Source organism: Pseudonaja textilis, chromosome 7 (assembly GCF_049901715.1).
Source record: "Pseudonaja textilis isolate UNSWEBS1 chromosome 7, rPseTex1.2, whole genome shotgun sequence".
NCBI lineage: Eukaryota > Metazoa > Chordata > Lepidosauria > Squamata > Elapidae > Pseudonaja > Pseudonaja textilis.
Window position 1 is genome coordinate 8,295,377 of NC_141996.1, and position 21,295 is coordinate 8,316,671.

A 21,295-nucleotide genomic window follows, 5' to 3' on the forward strand; every position below is an offset into this window, starting at 1 on the left:
TCCATGCAATGTGTGGAGTGTGAAGGATGTCTGTTCGTGTTTATTTTCATGGTCATGATGTGCACTGAAGATGGTGTTTGATTTCATTGTATGAGATGCAGCGACAATAAGGTAAACTAAACTAAACTTATATCTTTTTAATAGCAATAGCATTTAGACTTATATACCGCTTTACAGCCCTCTCTAAGCAGTTTACAGAGTCAGTATATTGCTCCCAACAATCCGGTTCCTCATTTTACCAACCTTGGAAGGATGGAAGGATGAGTCAACCTTGAGCCTGGTGAGATTTGAACTGCCACATTGCAGTCAGCAGAAGTAGCTCGCAGTACTGCACTCGAACCACTGTGCCACTGTGGCTTAAGATTTGTATTTTATTATGTTTTAGTAATCTAGGTAAAATGTTAATATATATTGCTAGTCCATGATGTCATACAATAAATAAACGAATAAATAAAGGCAACAGCTTCACATGTTCTATTTCTGAATTTTAGATATCCACCCGTATTTTGCAATGCAGGTGAGATGTCTGAATTCTAACCCTTGTTTGCTTTGGTGTGGTTTTTGAACCGAATGTCAATCTTCCACTTATAATCAGGAATGAGGCCGCCATGGGATCAAAAAGCTATGAGTCACTCTTTGATCTTAAATCCTGATAAAATCAAAGTATAGGCCCAGTCCTACCATAGAACCTGTTCTTTGAAAAACAGCAAACCCCAATTTAACCACATGGGTCATTTTAGCTTGATTGGCTTTGATTCTGAAAAGTTCTTGTTCCATTATGCAAACGTCTCATTTACAAAGGCTAAAACTCCTTTCTTCAAAATTAATTCAGCATGTGAAGGCTGTCAGTCTTACTGAGGGGCGTGTGGATGAATTCTGTCTCCTTCAGAGCACCATGGAGAGATGTTACTATGGAAATGCAAAAAAAGGGGGGGGTGGCTTGGGGAAAAATAATTTTTGCATAGAAACTATTATTCTGCATTATGAAATGTAGACAAGAGAGATTCAGTTACTTTTTTTTTTAAAGGAGTCACAATTACTCATGCTCAGAAGGGGAATCTTCATTATATCTTAAATTTTATTTTGATCCTGCCTTGATTATTTTTAAAAATAACTCAAGGTGGCGAAAAACCTGTAGAGATTCTCAGTCATCCAGATCGTGGTTGTCCCAAAGCTTTGGGATGAAAAACCCTTTGAATAGGGTGGGAGTAGGAATGGATTTCCAGAGGAAAATGTTGCAGACTACAGGAACCAGGAGCACTACTCAGTTGCAACCCTGCGGACAACAGATAAACCTCCCAGTGGCCTCAACGACCCTCTAAAAGGATGCAAATGACCAGCTGTCTGCAAGGAATATAAATCCTTCCATTCCCCACTATTCTGTCAGAGCTGAAGAAGCTTCTTGGATGAGAAGTGAAAGGTCTTCAAAAGAAGAAAGAACAAGAAAGTGCAGTTGCCTCCTGAAAAAAAAAGCACCTTTGGGTCAAGGTGGCAAACAAACACACTTCTGCATCCTGTTTTCCCCACAACAACCCTATGAGGTGAGTGGGAGTGAGAGAAACTGACCCAAAGTCACTTACATTGTCGGTGACCTGAATCTAGCTTGTAGGTAGGCACTCTCACACAGCAAAATGGTGTCACATTGTCTTGTCTTCTCAGACTGATTTGTCCTCTCCTGCTGATGAGCGTCAAAGAGATGTAATATATAGACAGCCTCAATGGTGCAGTGGTTAGAGTGCAGTACTGCAAGTTACTTCTGCTGCAGCCAGCTGCCTGCAATTTGGCAGTTCGAATCTCACCAGGTTCAAGGTTTGACTCAGCCTTCCATCCTTCCGAGGTGGGTAAAATGAGGACCCAAATTGTTGGGGGCAACAGGCTGACTCTAAACCGCTTAGAGAAGGCTGTAAAGCACTATAAAGTGGTATATAAGTCTAAGTGCCTGAGCCTTGAATCTAAGATCAAGGGCAATCCTTAATTAGTCCTAATATACTCCCTGCTGCTCCAAGCAGTCCCGCTTTAAAAAGGTACCTCATTTGTAATAGGTTTCTGATTCCACAAAAAAATAAAAGGGTTTCTTTTTCACCCTCCCCATTAAAAGCAAATCAATCAGCCTCATTACCTTTATGTTGTCTTCAGGCCAGGAATTCAGCATTGTGGCAATGTGTCCTTTGTCGTGAATGGTAATGAATAGCCCACTGGGGAAGGAAAAAAAAGGATAAATTACACACACACACACACACACACACAAAAGTAAAACTAATCCGAGCAGGCCAGAGAAGTAGGACTTGCAGAGAAGGCTGGGCACTAAGTGGAACGGCATAGTAAAAACAGTTTGGCATGCAAAAAAAAGGAGAACCTTAATAGATTTTTGAAAGCACATTTAAATTTGGCAAAGAGGAAGCACAGGATTTTCTCATGCTTGTGAATTAGTGTGCAAAGGAAAGCGTGCAGAAGCAATCCAGGCAAAAGAGAAGTAACCAGAGCTCGTCTTTAAAGTCCTCGACTTATGATCACAATTGAGCTCCCCTGCAAAGTGACTTTTGTCCCATTATATGACCGTTCTTGCCACAGTTGCTAAGTGAACCACTGCGGTTCTTAAGTTAGTAACATGGTTGTTAAGTGAATCTGGCTTCTTCGTTGACTTTGCTTGTCAGCAGGTCCCACAAGACTTCAGGAGACTGCAACCGTCATAAATATGAGAGTCAGTTGCCAAGCGCCTGGATTTTGATCACATGGCCATGGGGATATGCTGCAACGGTCATAAGCGTGGAAAAAAACCCAGCCCCACATCACTTTTTTCAGTGCCGTTGCAACTTTGAACGGTCACTAAATGAACCATTGTAAATCGAGGACAACCAGCACTAAGCCCTCTTTTTCGCAATGCTAAATATGTGGTTCCAGGTGGGATGGCCAACAAATATTACAATACCCAGTTCATTTGTTCACTTAATACGAACAATTGAACTTGTAAAGCCAGTGGGGTTAAACAACACTATCAGGTATCATCTTAGAAGAGACATTCTACCCTAATTCATAATGAACTAACTCGATACCTGTGCTTCGCAACGAAACCATGTGGTCGTGCTTAGTTTTGGGGGAGGAAAATAAGGGGGGGGGGGCGGGAAATTCTGCCTCTGCCTACTAGCATCCATCGGTATTCATCTGGCTAGCGTCCTGTCAGTGTGTGAGAGAGTTGAGGGCTGTTTGGAAACTGAAACAGTACTTGCTGTGTAAGCAAGAAGGAGACAGCAAGGAGCCTGGGCGTGGCTTAGCTCAACTGTTCTGTACTAAAGCTGCTTGCTGCTGTGAAACTGAAACTCCTCTACTCTGCTTGCGTTTTGCATTTGGAAGAGATTTCTTTTCAGGTGGGGAGGGGCAGTAGAACTCCTTAGCATCAGAGCGTGTTAATAATAATAATATAGGAAATACTAATGCTCTGATGGTCATTTCGAAAAATCCTTTCTTAGTGAGCACCTAGAAGCCAAGAGGAACATATGTGCCAAATTTCAAGTTTGTAGGTTTTACGGTCCTGGATATTTTGTCATGATGCGTGAGGCAGGGGTGGGATTCTACCAGTTCGCACCTATTTGCTAGAACCGGTTGTTAACCTTTTAAGCAGTTCGGAGAACTGATTGTTAGAAGAAATTACTGGCCTAATCCTGTAAGAAAGGCAGGAAGGAAACATTCTGGTGTTGCTTACAGAAACTGCCTCTCCGTTAACCCTTATTACATTCTTGGCAGGACTAGACTTCCTGTCTCTGGAACTTCTCTGGAGTTTTTCCCCCCTCCTTTGCTGGTACTTTGCTTGTGTGGAGTGACCATTCAAAGTTACAATGGCACTGAAAAAAGTGACTTATGACCATTTTTCACACTTACAACTGTTGCAGCATCCCCACAGTCATGAGAGGCCAGGCGAGGAGATGCGTGCCTCGATGTGAGTGATATTGAGTTGGCCACGCCCAGCCAGTCACATGACCACCAAGCCACACCCACCACCTAAGCCACGCCCACAGAACCGGTTGTTAAACATTTTGAATCCCACCCCTGGCATGAGGGGTATTTCGCTTTTATAGATAGATAGATAGATAGATAGATAGATAGATAGATAGATAGATAGATAGATAGATAGATAGATAGATAACAGAGTTGGAAGGGATCTTGGAGGTCATCTACTCCAACCCCCTGCTCAATACCATTGCAGACAAGTGACTATCCAGACTCTTCTTCAAAACCTCCAGGGACAACTTCAACTTCTACAACTTCTGAAGGCAAGCTGTTCTACTAGTTAATTGTTCTCACCGTTAGGGAGTTTCTCCTTAATTCTAGGTTGCTTCTTTCCTTGATCAGTTTCTATCCATTGTTTCTTGTCCTGCCCTCCAGTGCTTTGGAGAATAATTTGACCCCTTCTTCTTTGTGGCATCCCCTCAAAACCTGGAATACTGGTATCATGTCACCCCTAGTCTTTCTTTTTTCTAGACTAGACTTTCCCTGGTGCTTTTTAGATGTGTTGGGATCACTGGATAGAAAGTTGTGATATTTCAATCACAAGCAGCTTATACTAGCCATGATTATATCAGGTGCACCATGGTTCATGTGGGCTTATCTTGCCCATTCCTGGTTTCACTTCCAACACATCTGGGGAATGTCAGGTCACTCTGCAGTCTGTGAGTCAGGAATGAATATATTCAATACAATTTAATTTAATGAATATAACATTTTTTTTCCAGAAATAACTCCAGCATATGATGCATAAGTCTCTTGAGAGCTTTTTTAAAAAGGAACCTCCCAACCATCTGTTGTGTTTGCAGGTCCTATTTCTGTTATTGCTGTGGCAACTGTGTTAGGCTTTGAAATTTAGAAATCAAACATTCAAAATTAGTTTCTTTGGGAAAATTTTTTAAACAAACAAACACATCATCTTACAAAAGAGCCTGGACAATCAAACTTCATTCGAGCCTGCAAGGAATTTATCCAAAGAGGAAAAATAATTAACCAATCAATGGTTGAAATTGCAGCAAGTGACTAATCTCTGACTTTTATAGATGTGTTTATAGCAAAGACTTGGTTATTACAGAGGTTTTAAACAATAGAACAACCAAGTTGTTTGTTTCTTTCTCAAAGTGCTTTTCAGTGTAGGCTTAGTAAGTAACTCAAGTTTTCTGAGCTCCAAAGCTAAACACAGTTGGACCGTTTGGTATTTGGAGAGCAACTACTAGGAAATATGAAGGTTAGGCCAGGCTGGGAAGGTAAATGTATATATTATAAAATAAGGTAAGGGTATCTTCTTTAATAACAGCTGTCAAGAAAGGTACCAAGATGCCTCCAGATGTTGTAAATGCTCCAACACTGGAAGTTTTTAAGAAGAGATTGGAAATATTCTATTCTATTCTATTCTATTCTATTCTATTCTATTCTATTCTATTCTATTCTATTCTATTCTATTCTACCCTGCCCTGCCCTGCCCTGCCCTACCCTACCCTACCCTACCCTACCCTACCCTACCCTACTCTACTCTACTCTACTCTACTCACTCTACTCTACTCTACCCTACCCTATTCTATTCTATTCTATTCTACCCTATTCTATTCTATTCTATTCTATTCTATTCTATTCTATTCTATTCTATTCTATTCTACTCTGCCCTGCCCTGCCCTGCCCTGCCCTGCCCTACCCTACCCTACCCTGTTCTATTCTATTCTATTCTATTCTATTCTATTCTATTCTATTCTATTCTATTCTATTCTATTCTATTCTATTCTACCCTACCCTACCCTACCCTACCCTATTCTATTATATTCTATCCCACCCAGTGGTGGGATTCAAAGATTTTTACTACCAGTTCTGTGGGCGTGACTTGGTGAGCGTGGCAGGGGAAGGATACTGCAAAATCCCCATTATCTTCCCAACCCACTAAGATGCTTTCCAGCTCCATTCTCCTGTGCAGGGCAACAAAAGAAGATCCAGCCAATCAGCTGGGACTCAATGGGAGACAGAGAATAGATGGGGGAGGGGCCAGTCGGAGGTGGGATTTGCCGGTTTTCTGAACTACTCAAAGCTTCCGCTACCGGTTCTCCAGAACTGGTCAGAACCTGCTGAATGACCACCTCTGATCCCCTCCCATTCTTTCCTGTTATTGTACTGTATTCTTTACCAAACTAGGTAACATCATCAGTGCTACTAGAGTAGCCTAATGACTGTTAGCAGTGATGACTTTACCCTGCTTGGGTAATGAAACATCTACAGGAAAACAACCAAGTTCAGAAGAGCATCAAAGACTCAGCAGTTCAACTCTGGGCTACAAATAGGCTCTTGTTTCCAAGTTGTTACGGTACAGGTTTTTTTTTTTCTGAAGATAAAACAAACTGCTTTAGGACAGTGTATGCCATTCTCTTTATCTTGGTACAGGCATATAAGAAGGTTTTTTTCTTTCTTTCAAGGAAATAGAAAAGTCCAAAGGAAGGATACATCTAAAATATCTGATTTGTGAACTATGTTAAACAAGGTTTAAGAGGTGATTGCTCGCCTACTCAGTCTGACTGGACAAAATATTTTCCAAAGAGAAAAAAGAAATACACTTTGCAAATAAGATTGTTATTCCTCATGTGACATCCATCGTTTTTAATAATGGCAAAAATAATAAACTTTCCAAGGGGTGGGGGGAGAGAGAGAGAGAGAGAGACAGAGAAACAGACACACAGAGAGAGATAGACAGAGTCAGAGACACACAGAGAGAGAGAAACAGAGAGAGACAGAGACAGAGAGACAGAGAGAGACAGAGAGAGACAGAGAGAGAGAGAGAGAGAGAGAGAGAGACAGAGAGAGAGAGAGAGAGAGAGAGAGAGAGAGAGAGAGAGAGAGAGAGACAGAGACACACAGAGAGAGACAGAGAGAGAGAGAGAGAGAGAGACAGAGAGAGAGAGAGAGAAACAGAGAGAGACAGAACAGAGAGAGACAGAGAGAGACAGAGAAGAGAGACAGAGACAGAGAGACAGACAAAGAGAGAGACAGAGAGAAAGAGAGAAAAGAGAGAGAGAGAGAGAGAGACAGAGACAGAGACAGAAAGAGAGAAACAGAAAGAGACAGAGACAGAGAGATGGAGAGAGACAGAGACACAGAGACAGAGACAGAGATAGAGAGAAAGAAAGAAAGAAAAAAGATAATTGAAAAAATATGCAGTGGAATACAGCTTCAAAGGGAGTTGGAACTTTTCTGTAACTATTTACAGAGCATTTACAAAGGTTTAGCCTCCTTTGTGAATTAGAAAATCAAACGCAATTTGAAACCTTCTCCCTTGCAGCCTCGGATTGAACCAGGGTCAGATTTCCATTGGATGGCCGAAAGAAAAACTGTCTGTGAAATGACAGGTGGGATACCCAAGCCGTTTTCCCTAGCACTGGTGAAAAAAGCAATTGGATTTCATCGGCAGTAGGAAGATTTTGTGCCAATTTATTCCTGGCTGCATCCAAACAAGGGAAGATCACTATAATGTATTGAAATGGCAAACTGGGATTATGAATCGAACATGCAACCAAACCCTGATTCATAGATACCGTACAGACCTAGGAGATGCTAATTTATCTAGGATGCATCAATAAAGGAGAATATTTATAGCTCAGGGTTGAAATGAAGGGTCCTTGGTGCTTTCTGGTTGTTGAAGATGTTTCGTTACCCAAACTTGTGCATTCAGAGAACATCAAGGACTCCTCTAATGGAGAATGACTCAGCCAGTTAATCAAGATGACAATCCAAGACTAAATGAAAGAGAAGTTCTTTTTTAACAACTAGTTTTTGGTGGTACTTTGAATCTCCTCCCCGTGAGTCTCTTTATATGCTGTTGTTGGGTCACATGAATATTTGTAGCTCAGGACTGAAAATGAGGGATCCTTGGTGCTCACTGTACTTGGTTCTTTCCTTGCAGATGTTTCATTATCCAACTAGGTAATGTCATCAGGGCTTGGCTCGACAGAGAAGCATGGGGCTGGTTTGTGCCTTCAAGGCCCTTCCCCAGCCTTTAAATTCTGAATTTTAAATATTTTATTTTTGTTTTAATTGGATTTGTATTATAATATTTATCCAGGAAGGAAGGACAGAGAAGGAGGGAGGCATAAAGGAAGGAAGGAGGAAGGCACAAAGAAAAGTCAGAAGAGGGAGGCACAAAGGAAGGAAGGAAGAAGAAAGGAAGGAAGAACAGAGAAGGAAGGAACAGAGAAAAGATAGAGAAGGAGGAGGCAGAAGGAAGGAAGGAAGGAAGGAAGGGAGGAAGGAAGGAAGGAGGAAGGAAGGAAGGAAGGAAGAAGAGGAGAGAGGAAGGAGGGATGCGAAGGAAGGAAGGAAGGAAGGAGGAAGGAAGGAAGGAAGAAGGGAGGAAGGGAGAGACAAAGAGGGAGGCACGAAGGAAGGAAGGAAGGAAGGAGGAAGGAAGGAAGGAAGAAGGAGGGAGGGAGGGAGAGGAAGAGAAGAGGGAGCACGAAGGAAGGAAGGAAGGAGGAAGGAAGGAAGAAGGAAGGAAGGGAGGGAGAGAAAGGATAGAGAAGGAGGGAGGCACGAAGGAAGGAAGGAAGGAAGGAAGGAAGGAAGGAAGGAAGGAAGGAAGGAAGGAAGGAAGGAAGGAAGGAAGGAAGGAAGGAAGGAAGAAGGGAGGGAGGGAGGGAGAGAGGACAGAGAAAGAGGGAGGCACAATGGAAGGAAGGAAGGGAGGGAGGAAGGAAGAAGAAAGGAAGGAAGAACAGAGAAGGAGGGAGGAACAGAGAAAAGATAGAGAAGGAGGGAGGCATGAAGGAAGGAAGGAAGGAAGGAAGAAGGAGGGGAGGAGGGAGAGGACAGAGAAAGAGGAGGCACAATGGAAGGAAGGAGGAAGGAAGGAAGAACAAGAAGGAGGGAGGAAAGAGGAAAGATAGAGAAGGAGGAGGCAGAAGGAAGGAAGGAAGGAAGAAGGAAGGAAGGAAGGAAGGAAGAAGGGAGGGAGAGAGGACAGAGAAGGAGGGAGGCACAAGGAAGGAAGGAAGGAAGGGAGGAAGGAAGGAAGGAAGGAAGAAGGAGGGAGGGAGGGAAGAGGACAGAGAAGGAGGGAGGCACGAAGGAAGGAAGGAAGGAAGGAAGGGAGGAAGGAAGGAAGGAAGGGAAGAAGGGAGGGAGGGAGGAGAGAGGACAGAGAAAGAGGAGGCACAATGGAAGGAAGGAGGAAGGAAGGAAGAACAGAGAAGGAGGAGGAACAGAGGAAAGATAGAGAAGGAGGGAGGCACGAAGGAAGGAAGGAAGGAAGGGAAGGAAGGAAGGAAGGAAGAAGGGAGGGAGGAGAGAGGACAAAGAAAGAGGGAGGCACAAAGGAAGGAAGGAAGAAGAAAGGAAGGAAGAACAGAGAAGGAGGGAGGAACAGAGAAAAGATAGAGAAGGAGGGAGGCATGAAGGAAGGAAGGAAGGAAGGAAGGAAGGAAGGAAGGAAGGAAGGAAGGAAGGAAGGAAGGAGGGAGGGAGAGAGGACAAAGAAAGAGGGAGGCACAAAGGAAGGAAGGAAGAAGAAAGGAAGGAAGAACAGAGAAGGAGGGAGGAACAGAGAGGAAAGATAGAAGGAAGGAGGAGGCAGGAAGGAAGGGTAGGAAGGAAGACAAAGAAAGAGGGAGAAGCACAAAAGAAGGAAGGAAGGAAGAAGGAAGGAAGGGAAGAACAGAGAAGGAGGGAGGAACAGAGAAAAGATAGAGAAGGAGAAGGAAGGAATGAAGGAAGGAAGGAAGGAAGGAAGGAAGGAAGGAAGGAAGGAAGGAAGGAAGGAAGGAAGGAAGGAAGGAAGGAAGGGAGGAGGGAGGGAGGAGAGAGGACAGAGAAAGAGGGAGGCACAATGGAAGGAAGGAGGAAGGAAGGAAAACACAGAAGGAGGGAGGAACAGAGGAAAGATAGAGAAGGAGGGAGGCACAAAAGAAGGAAGGAAGAAGGAAGGAAGGGAGGGAGGACAGAGAAAGAGGAAGGCACAATGGAAGGAACGAGGAAGGAAGGAAGGACAGAGAAGGGGAGGCAAAAGGAAAGATAGAGAAGGAGGGAGGCACAAAGGAAGGAAGGAAAGATAACCACAGTTACTACTACAGTGGTTACCATGCACTAGACATTTAAAAGTTATAGATATGATGGAGGAAGTTTAAATGAGAATTCAGGGTAACACTTTGTTATTAACCTCAGGCAGAGCGAGCTGTACTGTACCGTATTGTTCTCAAACAAAACTGCTTTCATTCATCTTAGAAGAGTTTTCCCATTTGTCGTTGCAGGAATACAGATGCACACCGAGTTATTTGACAATTGCACCAAGAATAGTGAGTTTCCCTTCTCTTGTGGAGACCACCCACGGAAAGTTAGGTAGCCATTAGAAGGGCGAACATTTCATGCCAAGGAGAACCTTTGAGTGAGAAACAGCTGGTGGAAGGAAAAGTGGAATAATTCTGTCCACTCACCGCGGCCGCCTGAAGGCTAGGCCGTACAACTGGCAAGCCAATCCAACAGTCGGAGTGTACACTATTGGCATAAATCTTTCTATGTCAGATGTGAGCACCCGGTAAAACAGTTTCTCATTTCTGTCTTGCAGCGTCATGAGGATGATGTATCTGGAAAAAAAAGGACAGAAGAAAAGGAAGAGATGAAAAGAGGAGTGGATACAAGCATTGTACTTTGAACAATCTGAAAAGGCTTCAACCAAGTCCATAAGAGTCTCTCATAGTTCCCACCCCACCATGGGAGCTAATTAGGAATATGTGGTAAGCAGGGGTGGGATTCTAACAGTTCGCAACTATTCACTAGAACTGGTTAACGTATTAAGCAGTTCGGAGAACCGGTTGCTAGAAGAAGTTACTGGCCTAATCCTGTAAGGAAGGCAGGAAGGAAACATTCTGGTGTTGCTTACAGAAACTGCCTCTCTGCTAACCCTTATTACATTCTTGGCAGGACTAGACTTCCTGTCTCTGGAACTTCTCTGGAGTTTTTTTCCCCCTCCTTTGCTGGTACTTTGCTTGTGTGGAGTGACCATTTAAAGTTACAATGGCACTGAAAAAAGTGACTTATGACCGTTTTTCACACTTACGACTGTTGCAGCATCCCCACAGTCATGAGAGGCCAGGCGAGGAGATGCGTGCCTCGATGTGAGTGATATTGAGTTGGCCACGCCCAGCCAGTCACATGACCACCAAGCCATGTCCACCCAGTCACATGACCACCAAGCCACGCCCACCACCTAAGCCACACCCACAGAACCGGTTGTTAAAATTTTTGAATCCCACCCCTGGTGGTAGGGATCTATGGCGATTTAATCATTCAGATTCCAAGCCACTGCAATCAAGGCATGAATAACTGTGTTTAAATACTGCTCTGACCTAGGCTTCACAAAATCATGAAGCAGGCTGCTTGTCCCAACAAAACCACTTTTATTTAGGCTAATGTGAATTCTTCTCATTCACATCAAGCAGAGTCCCGGCAAATAGTCTTCCAAGAGCGATTTACAATCACAGACCTTATCGGGCTTGGAGAGTTGCCAGGCCGATTGCTCCCAAGTGCAACGCTGTTGCAGAAAATACTTGGCAAGGAGTCAAGAACAAATCTTCGCCCTCATTAAATGAACTAATTGTCTCCTGCAAACACCACTCCCCTTTCGCTCATCTTTATTCCCTATGGGAGGGGCCATTCACCATCCAGCTGTGCCTTTACTCCCTAGTTGACCCTTGTTCCTTAACTGTTCCCTTCTCCTGGCAGCTCTGCACATGTGCACATTGGGAACAGGCTCCAGCTGTTCTTCTGCCCCGCTGATCTCTGACTCCGAAGGCAGCTGATAACTGTCAGACGGCCCTGTCCCCATCTCTGCCTCTGAGGCAGAGCACTCATCAAAGCCTTGTCCGGACTCCAGGATTAGCCCATGTTCCTCCCCAACCTCCTTACTGTCTGAATCTGCTGCCAGCTCTGCTGGCTGCTGGCAGGCCACAACAGATACAATGAAATCAGGATTGGGGGGGGGATTCTACTGGTTCCGACTGGTTCTATAGAACTGGTTGTTATGATTCTGTGCAGTTCAGAGAACCAGCAAATTGTGCCCCTGGCTGGCTCCTCCCCTTTCTGCCCACCCCTCCCCTCCCCATCAGTCCTTATTGCACATGTGCGACATTGCTGATTGCATTCTCCCCTATCCAGTCACTCCTTAAAGTATTTCTTTTCCTCCCTCCCAACGATCAGCTGTTCCGACAATCAGCTGTGCTAGTATCCCCCTTGCTGTCTTACTGCTTCGCCCAGGAGGCTTCCCTGAGGCCCAGGAGGAAAAATAAAAAGGTTCGCGGGAGGGGGCCTGCAAACAAAAGCCATGCCCAACCAGTCACATGGCCACGCCCATCTAGCCACACCCATCTAGCCACGCCCACAGAACTGGTTGTTAAAAAATTTGAATCCTACCCTGGATCAATAAGAATAATCCCAAAGGCGCTTTCCCAAAAGGTAACTGGACTTTCTTGGGTTTTGTTTCCTGGAAAATGTTTCAATGAAATCACTGATAATAATCACTAGTAATATCTCACTCTAGAGCTCCAAGTGACTTTATCCCGTAGATATTAAAACACCATAAGGACACCAACAGGAAATGAGTTAAGGGCTGAGCAGTAGTTCACCCAGAATCACCTTCTGGTCATATCCCAAAACCAGAATTATTATAAAACATGCTCCTGAAGTCAAAAGACAACGAAGTGTATCCAAGTCACTAATATGGAAAGCTGCTGAGATATGCAATAACCCTTAAGCCACATTTCTTCCATTTAGCTTTTTTGGGAAAGGGCGTTGGTACTTACCTGATACGCCCGTTCTCTGTGAGCTGTGAAGAGCATCCAGAAGTGGGAGGTGCTTCAGTCTCTTCTGGAAAGGCTGGGCTTAAAACTCTGGGACGCTCCTCCTCCTCCTCCACGGGACACCTCCTCAGCGTCCCCCAGTTTTGCAAAGACTGAGTGCCAAAGTCCGGAACTCATCACCTAATCTGGATCCCTGACTGGAACGGAACCTCCCAGATGGAAAGAAATGGGTGGGGCTGGATGCTCTTCACAGCTTACAGGCAGGCTCCGCTAGTTACAAAGAAACTGTTTTTAAACTGATCGAGGCAACCTAATAGAGGCACAAGCCTGAAAAAAAGCCAAATTAAATGGGGAAGATTTTTACAAGCCGAAATAACCCAAGAGCAAACCTGAATCAGAAAACCGTTCCAGTCAGGGAGTGCACAACCTCTTACCATGAAGGCTGAGATAAAACTGCGGGACGCTGAGGAGGTGTCCCGTGGAGGAGGAGGAGGAGCGTCCCAGAGTTTTAAGCCCAGCCTTTCCAGAAGAGACTGAAGCACCTCCCACTTCTGGATGCTCTGAACAGCTCATGGGAGAATGGGGCTATTCCATCAAAATGACAAAGCAAAATCAGTACTACAGCTAGTCCTCGACTTATAGCAATGTCAATAGCACTTAGATATATACGGCTCCACAGTGCTTTCCAGCCCTCTCTAATCGGTTTACAGAGAGCCTTTTGTCCCCAACAATTTGGGTCCTCATATTACTGACCTCGGAAGGACGGAAGGCTGAGTCAACCTGGGGCCTGGTAGGATTCAATCTGCCAAATTGCAGTAGGAGTAGCTTGCACTCTAACCACTGCGCCACCGAGGCTCCTTTATGACCACAATGGGCCCAAAATTTCCATTGCCAAATACGATGGTTAACTGAATTTTGCCTCATTTCACTACCTGACTTTGCCACAGTTGTTAAGTGAATCTCTGCAGTTGTTAAGTTAGCCACCTGGTTGTTAAGCGAATCTGGTTTCTCCATTGACTTTGATTGACAATAGGTCACAAAAGGAGATCACATGATCTGCAGACCTTGCAACCGTCATAAATAGGAGTCAGTTAACAAGAGTCTGAATTTTGATCATAAGATTGCTGCAGCAGTTGTAAGCGTGAAAAATAGTCACAATTTGCTTTTTTTCAGCATTGTTGTAACTTCGAATGGTCACTAAATGAATGATTGTAAGTTGAGGACTACCCCAACTTGCAACCTATCTCAGATGAAACCCCAATTTAAATGACTGCAGAAGGTCAGTTTCATCCAGTTTTACTTGAACCTACAATGTAATATTTGAGACCAGACTACAGTATAATTATAAAGTTGTTCTCAATTGAAGGCAGGGATTTTTTCCCCTAAAAATGAAGGGAAGAACATAAGGGAGTTCAACTTCTTGATTTTTTTTTAAATTATTGCCATTGCTTTTAATAAATTTACTTTGAGAAGGATTGAAGCTGGATTCCATCCTAATGCTTCAGGCTAAGATTCACCATGAAGTAGCTCCCATCTTTTTCCCATTACGCTAAAAATTAAATTACTGTACAGTATCCAGAATAGTAACCATGGAAGAATAAATTGATGCAAAACAAGAGACATCATTATTTTGTGTTGTTTTGCATTGTTTTTTTTTTTAATTTTTCCTCCTTTTCCCCTTCTCATTATACGTCCTTCCCATTTCTTTTAGCTAGGTTGATCTTCATAACATTTGTCTTATTAGGGTTTTGTAGAGTTCTATCTTTTAATATTATAAGTCATGCAGGGTTTCTGTGTGGCAAAAAAAGGCGGCTAATAAATGTTACAAATAAAATAATAAAATAAATAATAAGTTAACATTTTGTGATAGACTTGGTGATTTTTTCCAGTTTTTTTCCCCCCAAGGACCAGCAGGAAATAGATTTCATAGAATAACAGAGTTGGAAGGGACCTTGAAGGTCATCTAGTCCAACCCCCTGCTTGAGCAGGAAAGTCTATTCCAAATATTAGCCTCTATTTAGGATTGAACTCACAGCCTCCCGATTGTGAGGCAAGAGCAACCTCCTGCTTAATCAGGAAACCATTTCAGACAAATAGTTGTCTAATCTCTTCTTAAAATCCTCCAGTGTTGGAGCACCCACAGCTTCTGAAGGCAAGTCATTTCACTGATTAATTGTTCTGTAAAGAAATTTCTCCTTAGTTCTAGGTTGCTTCTCTCCTTGATTAGTTTCCACCCATTGCTTCTTGTCCTGCCTTCAGGTGCTTTGGAGAATAGCTTGACTCCCTCTTCTTCATGGCTACCTTTTAGATATTGGAACACTGCTATCATGTCGTCATTAGTAGAATAGAATAGAATAGAATAGAATAGAATAGAATAGAATAGAATAGAATAGAATAGAATAGAATAACAGAGTTGGAAGCAACCTTGGAGGCAGGGATGGGATTCAATTTTTTTAACAAGTGGTTCTGTGGGCGTGGCTTAGGTGGTGGGCATGGTTTGGTGGTCATGTGACTGGCTGGGCATGGTCAACTCAACATCACTCAAACTGAGGCAGGCATCTCCTTGCCTGGCTTTTCATGACTGTGGAGATGCTGCAACAGTCATAAGTGTGAAAAACGGTCATAAGTTACTTTTTTTAGTGCCATTGTAACTTTGAATGGTCACTCCACACAAGCAAAGGAGGAAAAAAAAAACTCCAGAGAAATTCCTGAGAGAGGAAGTCTAGTCCTGCCAAAAATGTAAAAAGGGTTAATGGAGAGGCAGTTTCTGTAAGCAACACCAGAATGTTTCCTTCCTGCCTTCCTTACAGGATTAGGCCAATAATTTCTTCTAACAACCGGTTATCTGAACTGCTTAGAATGTTAACAACCGGTTCTAGCGAATAGGTGCGAACCTGTAGAATGCCACCCCTGCTTGGAGGTCTTCTAGTCCGACCCATGTTTAGGCAGAAAACCCTAGACGAGAGCTGTTAAACTCAAGGCCTGGGAGCAAGATTCAGCCCACGGGGTACTTAGATCTGGACTTTGGGGCCGTCCTGGAAACAGTGAAGGACTGACCCGTGGGGCCTCTGCCAGTGAAAATGGACCTCCGTTTTTGCTGGCAGAGGATTACAGAAGGCCGTTGTAGCTGAAAACGGAGCTTGAGAGCCCGTTTTTGCTGGCAGGGCACTTGGGCCACTGCAGGTGCCCCTGACATGAATGACATCGAACCTAGTCACACCCAACCTGGCCAGGGTGGCCCACAATGAAATCGGGTTTGACACCCCTGCCCTTGGCCAGGGATCGGCAACATTCAAAGAGCCACAAAGGTCCTAACTGGAAACCCCCATTTAATTTCTGGAGCCGACCAGACTTTATGGCGGTTCCCCCACCATAGAGTCTCCTCCTAGCACTGTGTCATTTTTCCTCTACCTGTCCTAACCAAAAGCCCTATCAATTGTGGAGCTGACCAGCAACAGAGAGCTGCAGTAGAGGGATGAAAGAGCCACATGCGGCTCCAGAGCTGCAGGTTGCTGACTCCTGCCCTAGAACCATTGCAGACAAACAGTTGTCCAATCTCTTCTTAAAAACTTCCAGTGTCGGAGCATTCACAACTTCTGGAGGCAAGTTGTTCCCCTGATTAATTGTTCTAACTCATTCTTCTTTCCATTAAATTAGACGTACCCAGTTCCAACAACTGTTCTCTATAAGTTTTAGGGAGGAAGGGTGTGCACTTCCTTTTACAAATGCTGTAGGGAACATTTAATATACATTTAAAAAAAGATCCTACAGTTCTTTTAAAAGTTCAAAAGCGTCTGCCACGTTTACAGCATGGAGAAGAATATTGGGTCAAAGAGGAGACTATGAGAGGTCATGTCATAATAACTGTGCAAGGAAGTCCTTATCTATGTGGGAAAATGTCTGAATACAGTGGGGATAAGCTGGGGTCAGTTTACTATTTCTGTTGGATGGATACCTTCACAGGAACTCGAAACAAAGCTAGCATAGAAATTTTTGAGACTGATCTGGGAACAGCTAGACTCCTATGACAAAATGCGTGGTGAGATGCCAGCGAATTGATAGTTTCTCCACAAACACAGAAGGCAGCCAATGAGAGAAACCCCAAAGGCTCAAAATCCAAGTGTTGCGGCCTGTTGGCTGCTGGCCCCTCCAGCAGCCAAATCAAATGAGTAGGAGGCATGGGAGTCAGGGTCAGCATCAGGGCAACCTGAGAGCTCCAAGGGGGAAGAGGGAATGGAGCTGGCAGAGAGAGAAAGAGACAGAGGCAGAGCCTGGGCCATCCGTCAGCCCTCAGATGGAGAGTCAAGAGCCTCCAGGTCTGGAGGTGGCTGATGAGGAAGAGGAAGAACAGCTGGTTCCAGTGCCCGATGCACGGATATGCAGAAGACAGAGGAGAGGAGAGCAGTGGAAATCTATGGGCCGGTCCTTGGAATGGAAGGGCCACTGCTGCTAGTGAGGCCCCACCCCAGCTCTGTGGATAAAAGGCAGGGGGCAGAGACGAATAGATATGGCAGACAACTATTAATCTTCCAGCTGGATGGACTTATTAGTCTGCGAGAGAAACTATTTGTTGGGGCTGCCGGTGCTACAAATAAAGGAATCTTTTGAGTTCACGTCAGAATGTTTGTCGTGTTTGGGGAGTTGGGTCAGAACACCAAATTTCAGAGCATCTAGTTCCAACCATAAGATTTATGCAGGCATCCCCAGCTCACTTCTGCTCACTTGTCTAGATCATTGGATTTGGTCTCGTAGCTTTTCAGGACCCGTAGAACTTGTACATCTTGGCTCAGGAAGCAAGGCGGAAGAAGACCGTGTATTCCCAGCTGGAGCCTCTCTTGAAGGGTGAAGGCCATACCCTAAGACAGAAGAGAGGATGGGTGTGTTAAAACAACAGAACAGAACCACTCTCTTAAAAGGAAAAAAAAAGTATTAACGGTAGTCCTTAACTCGCGACCAAAACTGAATGCAAAATTTATGTTAAGTTGTTCAGTTAGTTTTTGCCTCATTTTATGACCTTTTTTGCCATGGTGGTTAAGTGAATCACTGCAGTTGTTAAGTCAGTAACACGGTTGTTAAGTGAATCTGGCTCCTCCATTGACTTGGTTTGTCAGAATGTCGCAAAAGGGGATCACATGACCCTGGGACACTGGAATTGTCATAAGTATGAACCAGTTCCAAGCTGTTCTGACCAAGGCTTCCTGAGGCACCAACAAACACACATAAAATCCAAAACCCTTTTATTTTAGTTCAATGGCTGTGAATGATCATCATTCACAGCCTGGAATGAGTCTTAACCAGTTATAAGTAGTCCCAGGGACGTCCGTCAAAGTCCTTCAGGAGAAGTCTGATAAGAACGCACCTTTATCTGACTTGAAGTGCTGCCAATGACTAAAGTCCCAATTAGTCTTTCAAAACCAAACAGAGAACAAATTCACCACAGAGCTTTCAGACTCCAAAACAATCAGAGTGAAAAACATTGCTTCCTGCAAAGGTTTCTCTACCTTTGCACTTCTTTTATACCTTATGGGCAGGGCAATCACCTCCAAACCTTACTCCCAAGTTGCCCCCTTTGTCTCTTTACTCTCGCCTTCTAACAGCTCTGTGCACATGCACACTGGGAACAGGCTCCCCTGGGTCCTCTGCCTTGCTGCTGCCAGACTTCGGAGGCTCTGGAGTCAGCACATAACTGCCACATGGTCCTGGCCCCACCTCTGTATCGGACGCAGGTCCATCGTCCAAATCCTCTCCAGACTCCCAGACTGGTCCTTGTTCTTTCCCACTGTCAGATTCTGCTGCCGTCTGCACAGGCTGCCAGCGAACCACAACACAAGCATCCAAATGTTGATCGTATGACCAACGGAGATGCTGCAATGGTCATGCGATAAATCACCCTTTTCAGTGCCGTTGTAACTTTGAACAGTCACTAAATGAATCTTTGTAAGCCGAGGACTAGCTGTATTAGCTTTCTAAATTGATAAACTTTCTCAAAGAAAGACATGTTGCAAAGAGCAGTAGCTCAATTGATCTCACCTTCCAAGTTCACTTTGAACTTGCAGTTGTGCAGAAGATCAATTTTAAAGCAAAGTAGCTGAACACAGAGCAACAATGATGTTCTGTCGCTACTGTTCACTAATTTACAGTCTAGGAAAACGTGATTTAAGCAACCCAGCAACTTGGTGCAGCAAACATACAGCGCAGAATGTAGGAACATTAGCAGAATGACATCCCAGGACTCCCTGCTGAAAATTCCCACTGCTGCTTCTACAATAAATTTAGATTGTTAAAAAGCAATCTGGTGATTGATCCTAAGCTAGTGCAATTTTAAATGCCTTTAATCCATAATTGTGCTCCCTGTGTCAGTCAATGTGTTTTTCAGATTTAAGTGAATCTTGCCAAGCGATCACTTTGTCCATTATTTATTTCACTTAGTTTATTTATTTGTATCCTGCCTTTATTATTTTGACAACTAACTCAAGGCGACGGACATATCCAATACGCCTTCCTCCTCCTATTTTCCGCACAACAACCCTGCAGGGTGTATTGAGCTGAGGGAGAAGAAATGGCTCAAAGTCACCTAACTGGCTTTCGCGTCTAACGCGGGACTAGAACTCACCGTCTCCTAGTGATTGGCCCAAAGTCACCTAGCTGCCTTTCATGGCTAAGGCGGGATTAAAACTTACATCTCCTGGCCAAAAGTCACCCAGCTGGCTTTGATGGCTAAGGTGAGACTTGAACTCACGGTTTCCTGCTTTCTAGCCTGGTGCCTTAAACACCAAGCCAACCTGCTCTCTTTCTCTTTCCAACAATACAAAGTGAGGTGCATCTGGAAATGCTAAAATTTAAGTCCCATTCACAGATTCATTCTCTATTCTATTGCTCTCGTCTTTGATTAAAAAGCCTAAGAGTGCCATCACTCAACAGATGGATTGTGAGTAAGTTATGACGGTGAAGGGAATATGGGAATGAAGATGTGGAAATGGGATTTGGAGTATGCATAGTTACCCACCTCACGTCAATTGGCATACCCTGACACCAAATGTGTCCATTTCGTGCACTACGCAATTGTGTAAGCCTGGGAAAAGCTATAATTTCTGTAAGACGATGCCAACATACACTCCAAAGCATATTTTATTCTTGGAATTTGGATTGCAGCACAGCTCCGTGGGTAATAAAATTAGAAACGAGATAAAACCGAGGAAAATGTATATATATTGTGCTTCTATGTTAATAGCAAAGTTTTTTTAAAAAAAAAAAAGACATCGAAAATATTTCCAAGGAACAGAAAGGAAAGCCAAGGCTGAATAAAAAAAATATTTTTGTCCAACTCGCCCCAATATATCTCCACATGCTATTTAAGATAGCTGAATTTGTTTGCTGTTATGTGGGAGCCATGAGTCACCCATCCTCCCTTGGAGACTTTCAAAATGGGATATTTTACATAATGCGTGCATTTTGGTTTTTTTTTGATTCTCCCCGTTGCAATAACTTAAATGAAAACAACATTATTTTTGACAGGACCGTCTCTAATCCGCTCTATTTAGTCATTGCAATGGCTCCGAGAAAGATTTGGGATCACTGAAATCTGCCAGGAAAGCAATTTCCTTCTTCCAATGACCAGGAAATGCAAAAAGTTACTGAAGATGCTAGAGTTTTTGCCAAACGTAAGCGAAAGGTAAGCCAGGAACTCCACAGTACAGTCATCAATATTCATTTGCTTCAGCGATATGCAGGATTTGACAAGTCAGTCAAACAGCTCAGGGAAAGGAACGTCTGCAGGATTTCTGGAATTCTCTCCAGCTCCTTAACACAGGTAAATCCTCGACTTACGACCCCAACTAAGGTAAAAAAATTTCCTTTGCAAAGCAAGGCGGTTGTTAAATGAGTTTTGCCCCATTTTACGACCTTTTTGTCACAGTTGTTAAGCGAATCATTGCAGTTGATCATGAATCATGCAGTCATTAAGTGAATCTGGATTCCTCTCATCATCAGAAACAAGCTAACAAGGTTACAAATAGTGATCACTGGATCCCAGGACAGTGCAATGGTCAAAAGTACATGCCAGTGGCCAAGTGTCCGAATTTTGATCACATTCCCATGGAAATGCTGCAAACGATCGTAAGTGTGAGAACTGGTCCTAAGTCCCCTTTTTTTAGTTCGTTGTATATCTGAACAATCATTAAATGAACGATTGTAAGTCGAGAACTCCCTGAAAATACCTTGCTCTACTTTATACAATCAGAAAAGAAATTGTTAGGGAATTGGAATGAAAGACATGCTGATATTGTCAAGGTTTCAAGCAGAGGTGGCATTCAGCAGGTCCTGACCAGCTCTGGAGAACCGGTAGCAGAAATTTTGAGTAGTTCGGAGAATTGGCAAATACCACCTCTGACTTGAGATTTTACCGTGCCCACCAAGCCACGCCCACAGAACCAGTACTAAAGATTTTTGAAACCACTGGTTTCAAGTAACATACCCATAGCAAACAAAACCATGGA

At 43.8% G+C, this 21,295-nt stretch overlaps 1 protein-coding gene across 2 annotated transcripts in view; it reads right to left on the reverse strand.

Moving 5' to 3' along the window:
- ME3 (malic enzyme 3) overlaps window positions 1-21,295 on the reverse strand; it is a 109,603-nt gene that overhangs the window by 44,527 nt on the left and 43,781 nt on the right. Inside the window, exons 3-5 of one of the 2 annotated variants that reach the window (XM_087937011.1) lie at window positions 17,523-17,656; window positions 10,440-10,589; window positions 2,120-2,195 (exon numbers count right to left, since the gene is read on the reverse strand). In XM_087937011.1, the coding sequence (XP_087793137.1) occupies window positions 2,120-2,195; window positions 10,440-10,589; window positions 17,523-17,656 (360 nt within the window). Of the gene's footprint in view, window positions 1-2,119; window positions 2,196-10,439; window positions 10,590-17,512; window positions 17,657-21,295 lie in introns of those variants that run through there. The other variant, XM_087937010.1, reaches the window with a different exon arrangement.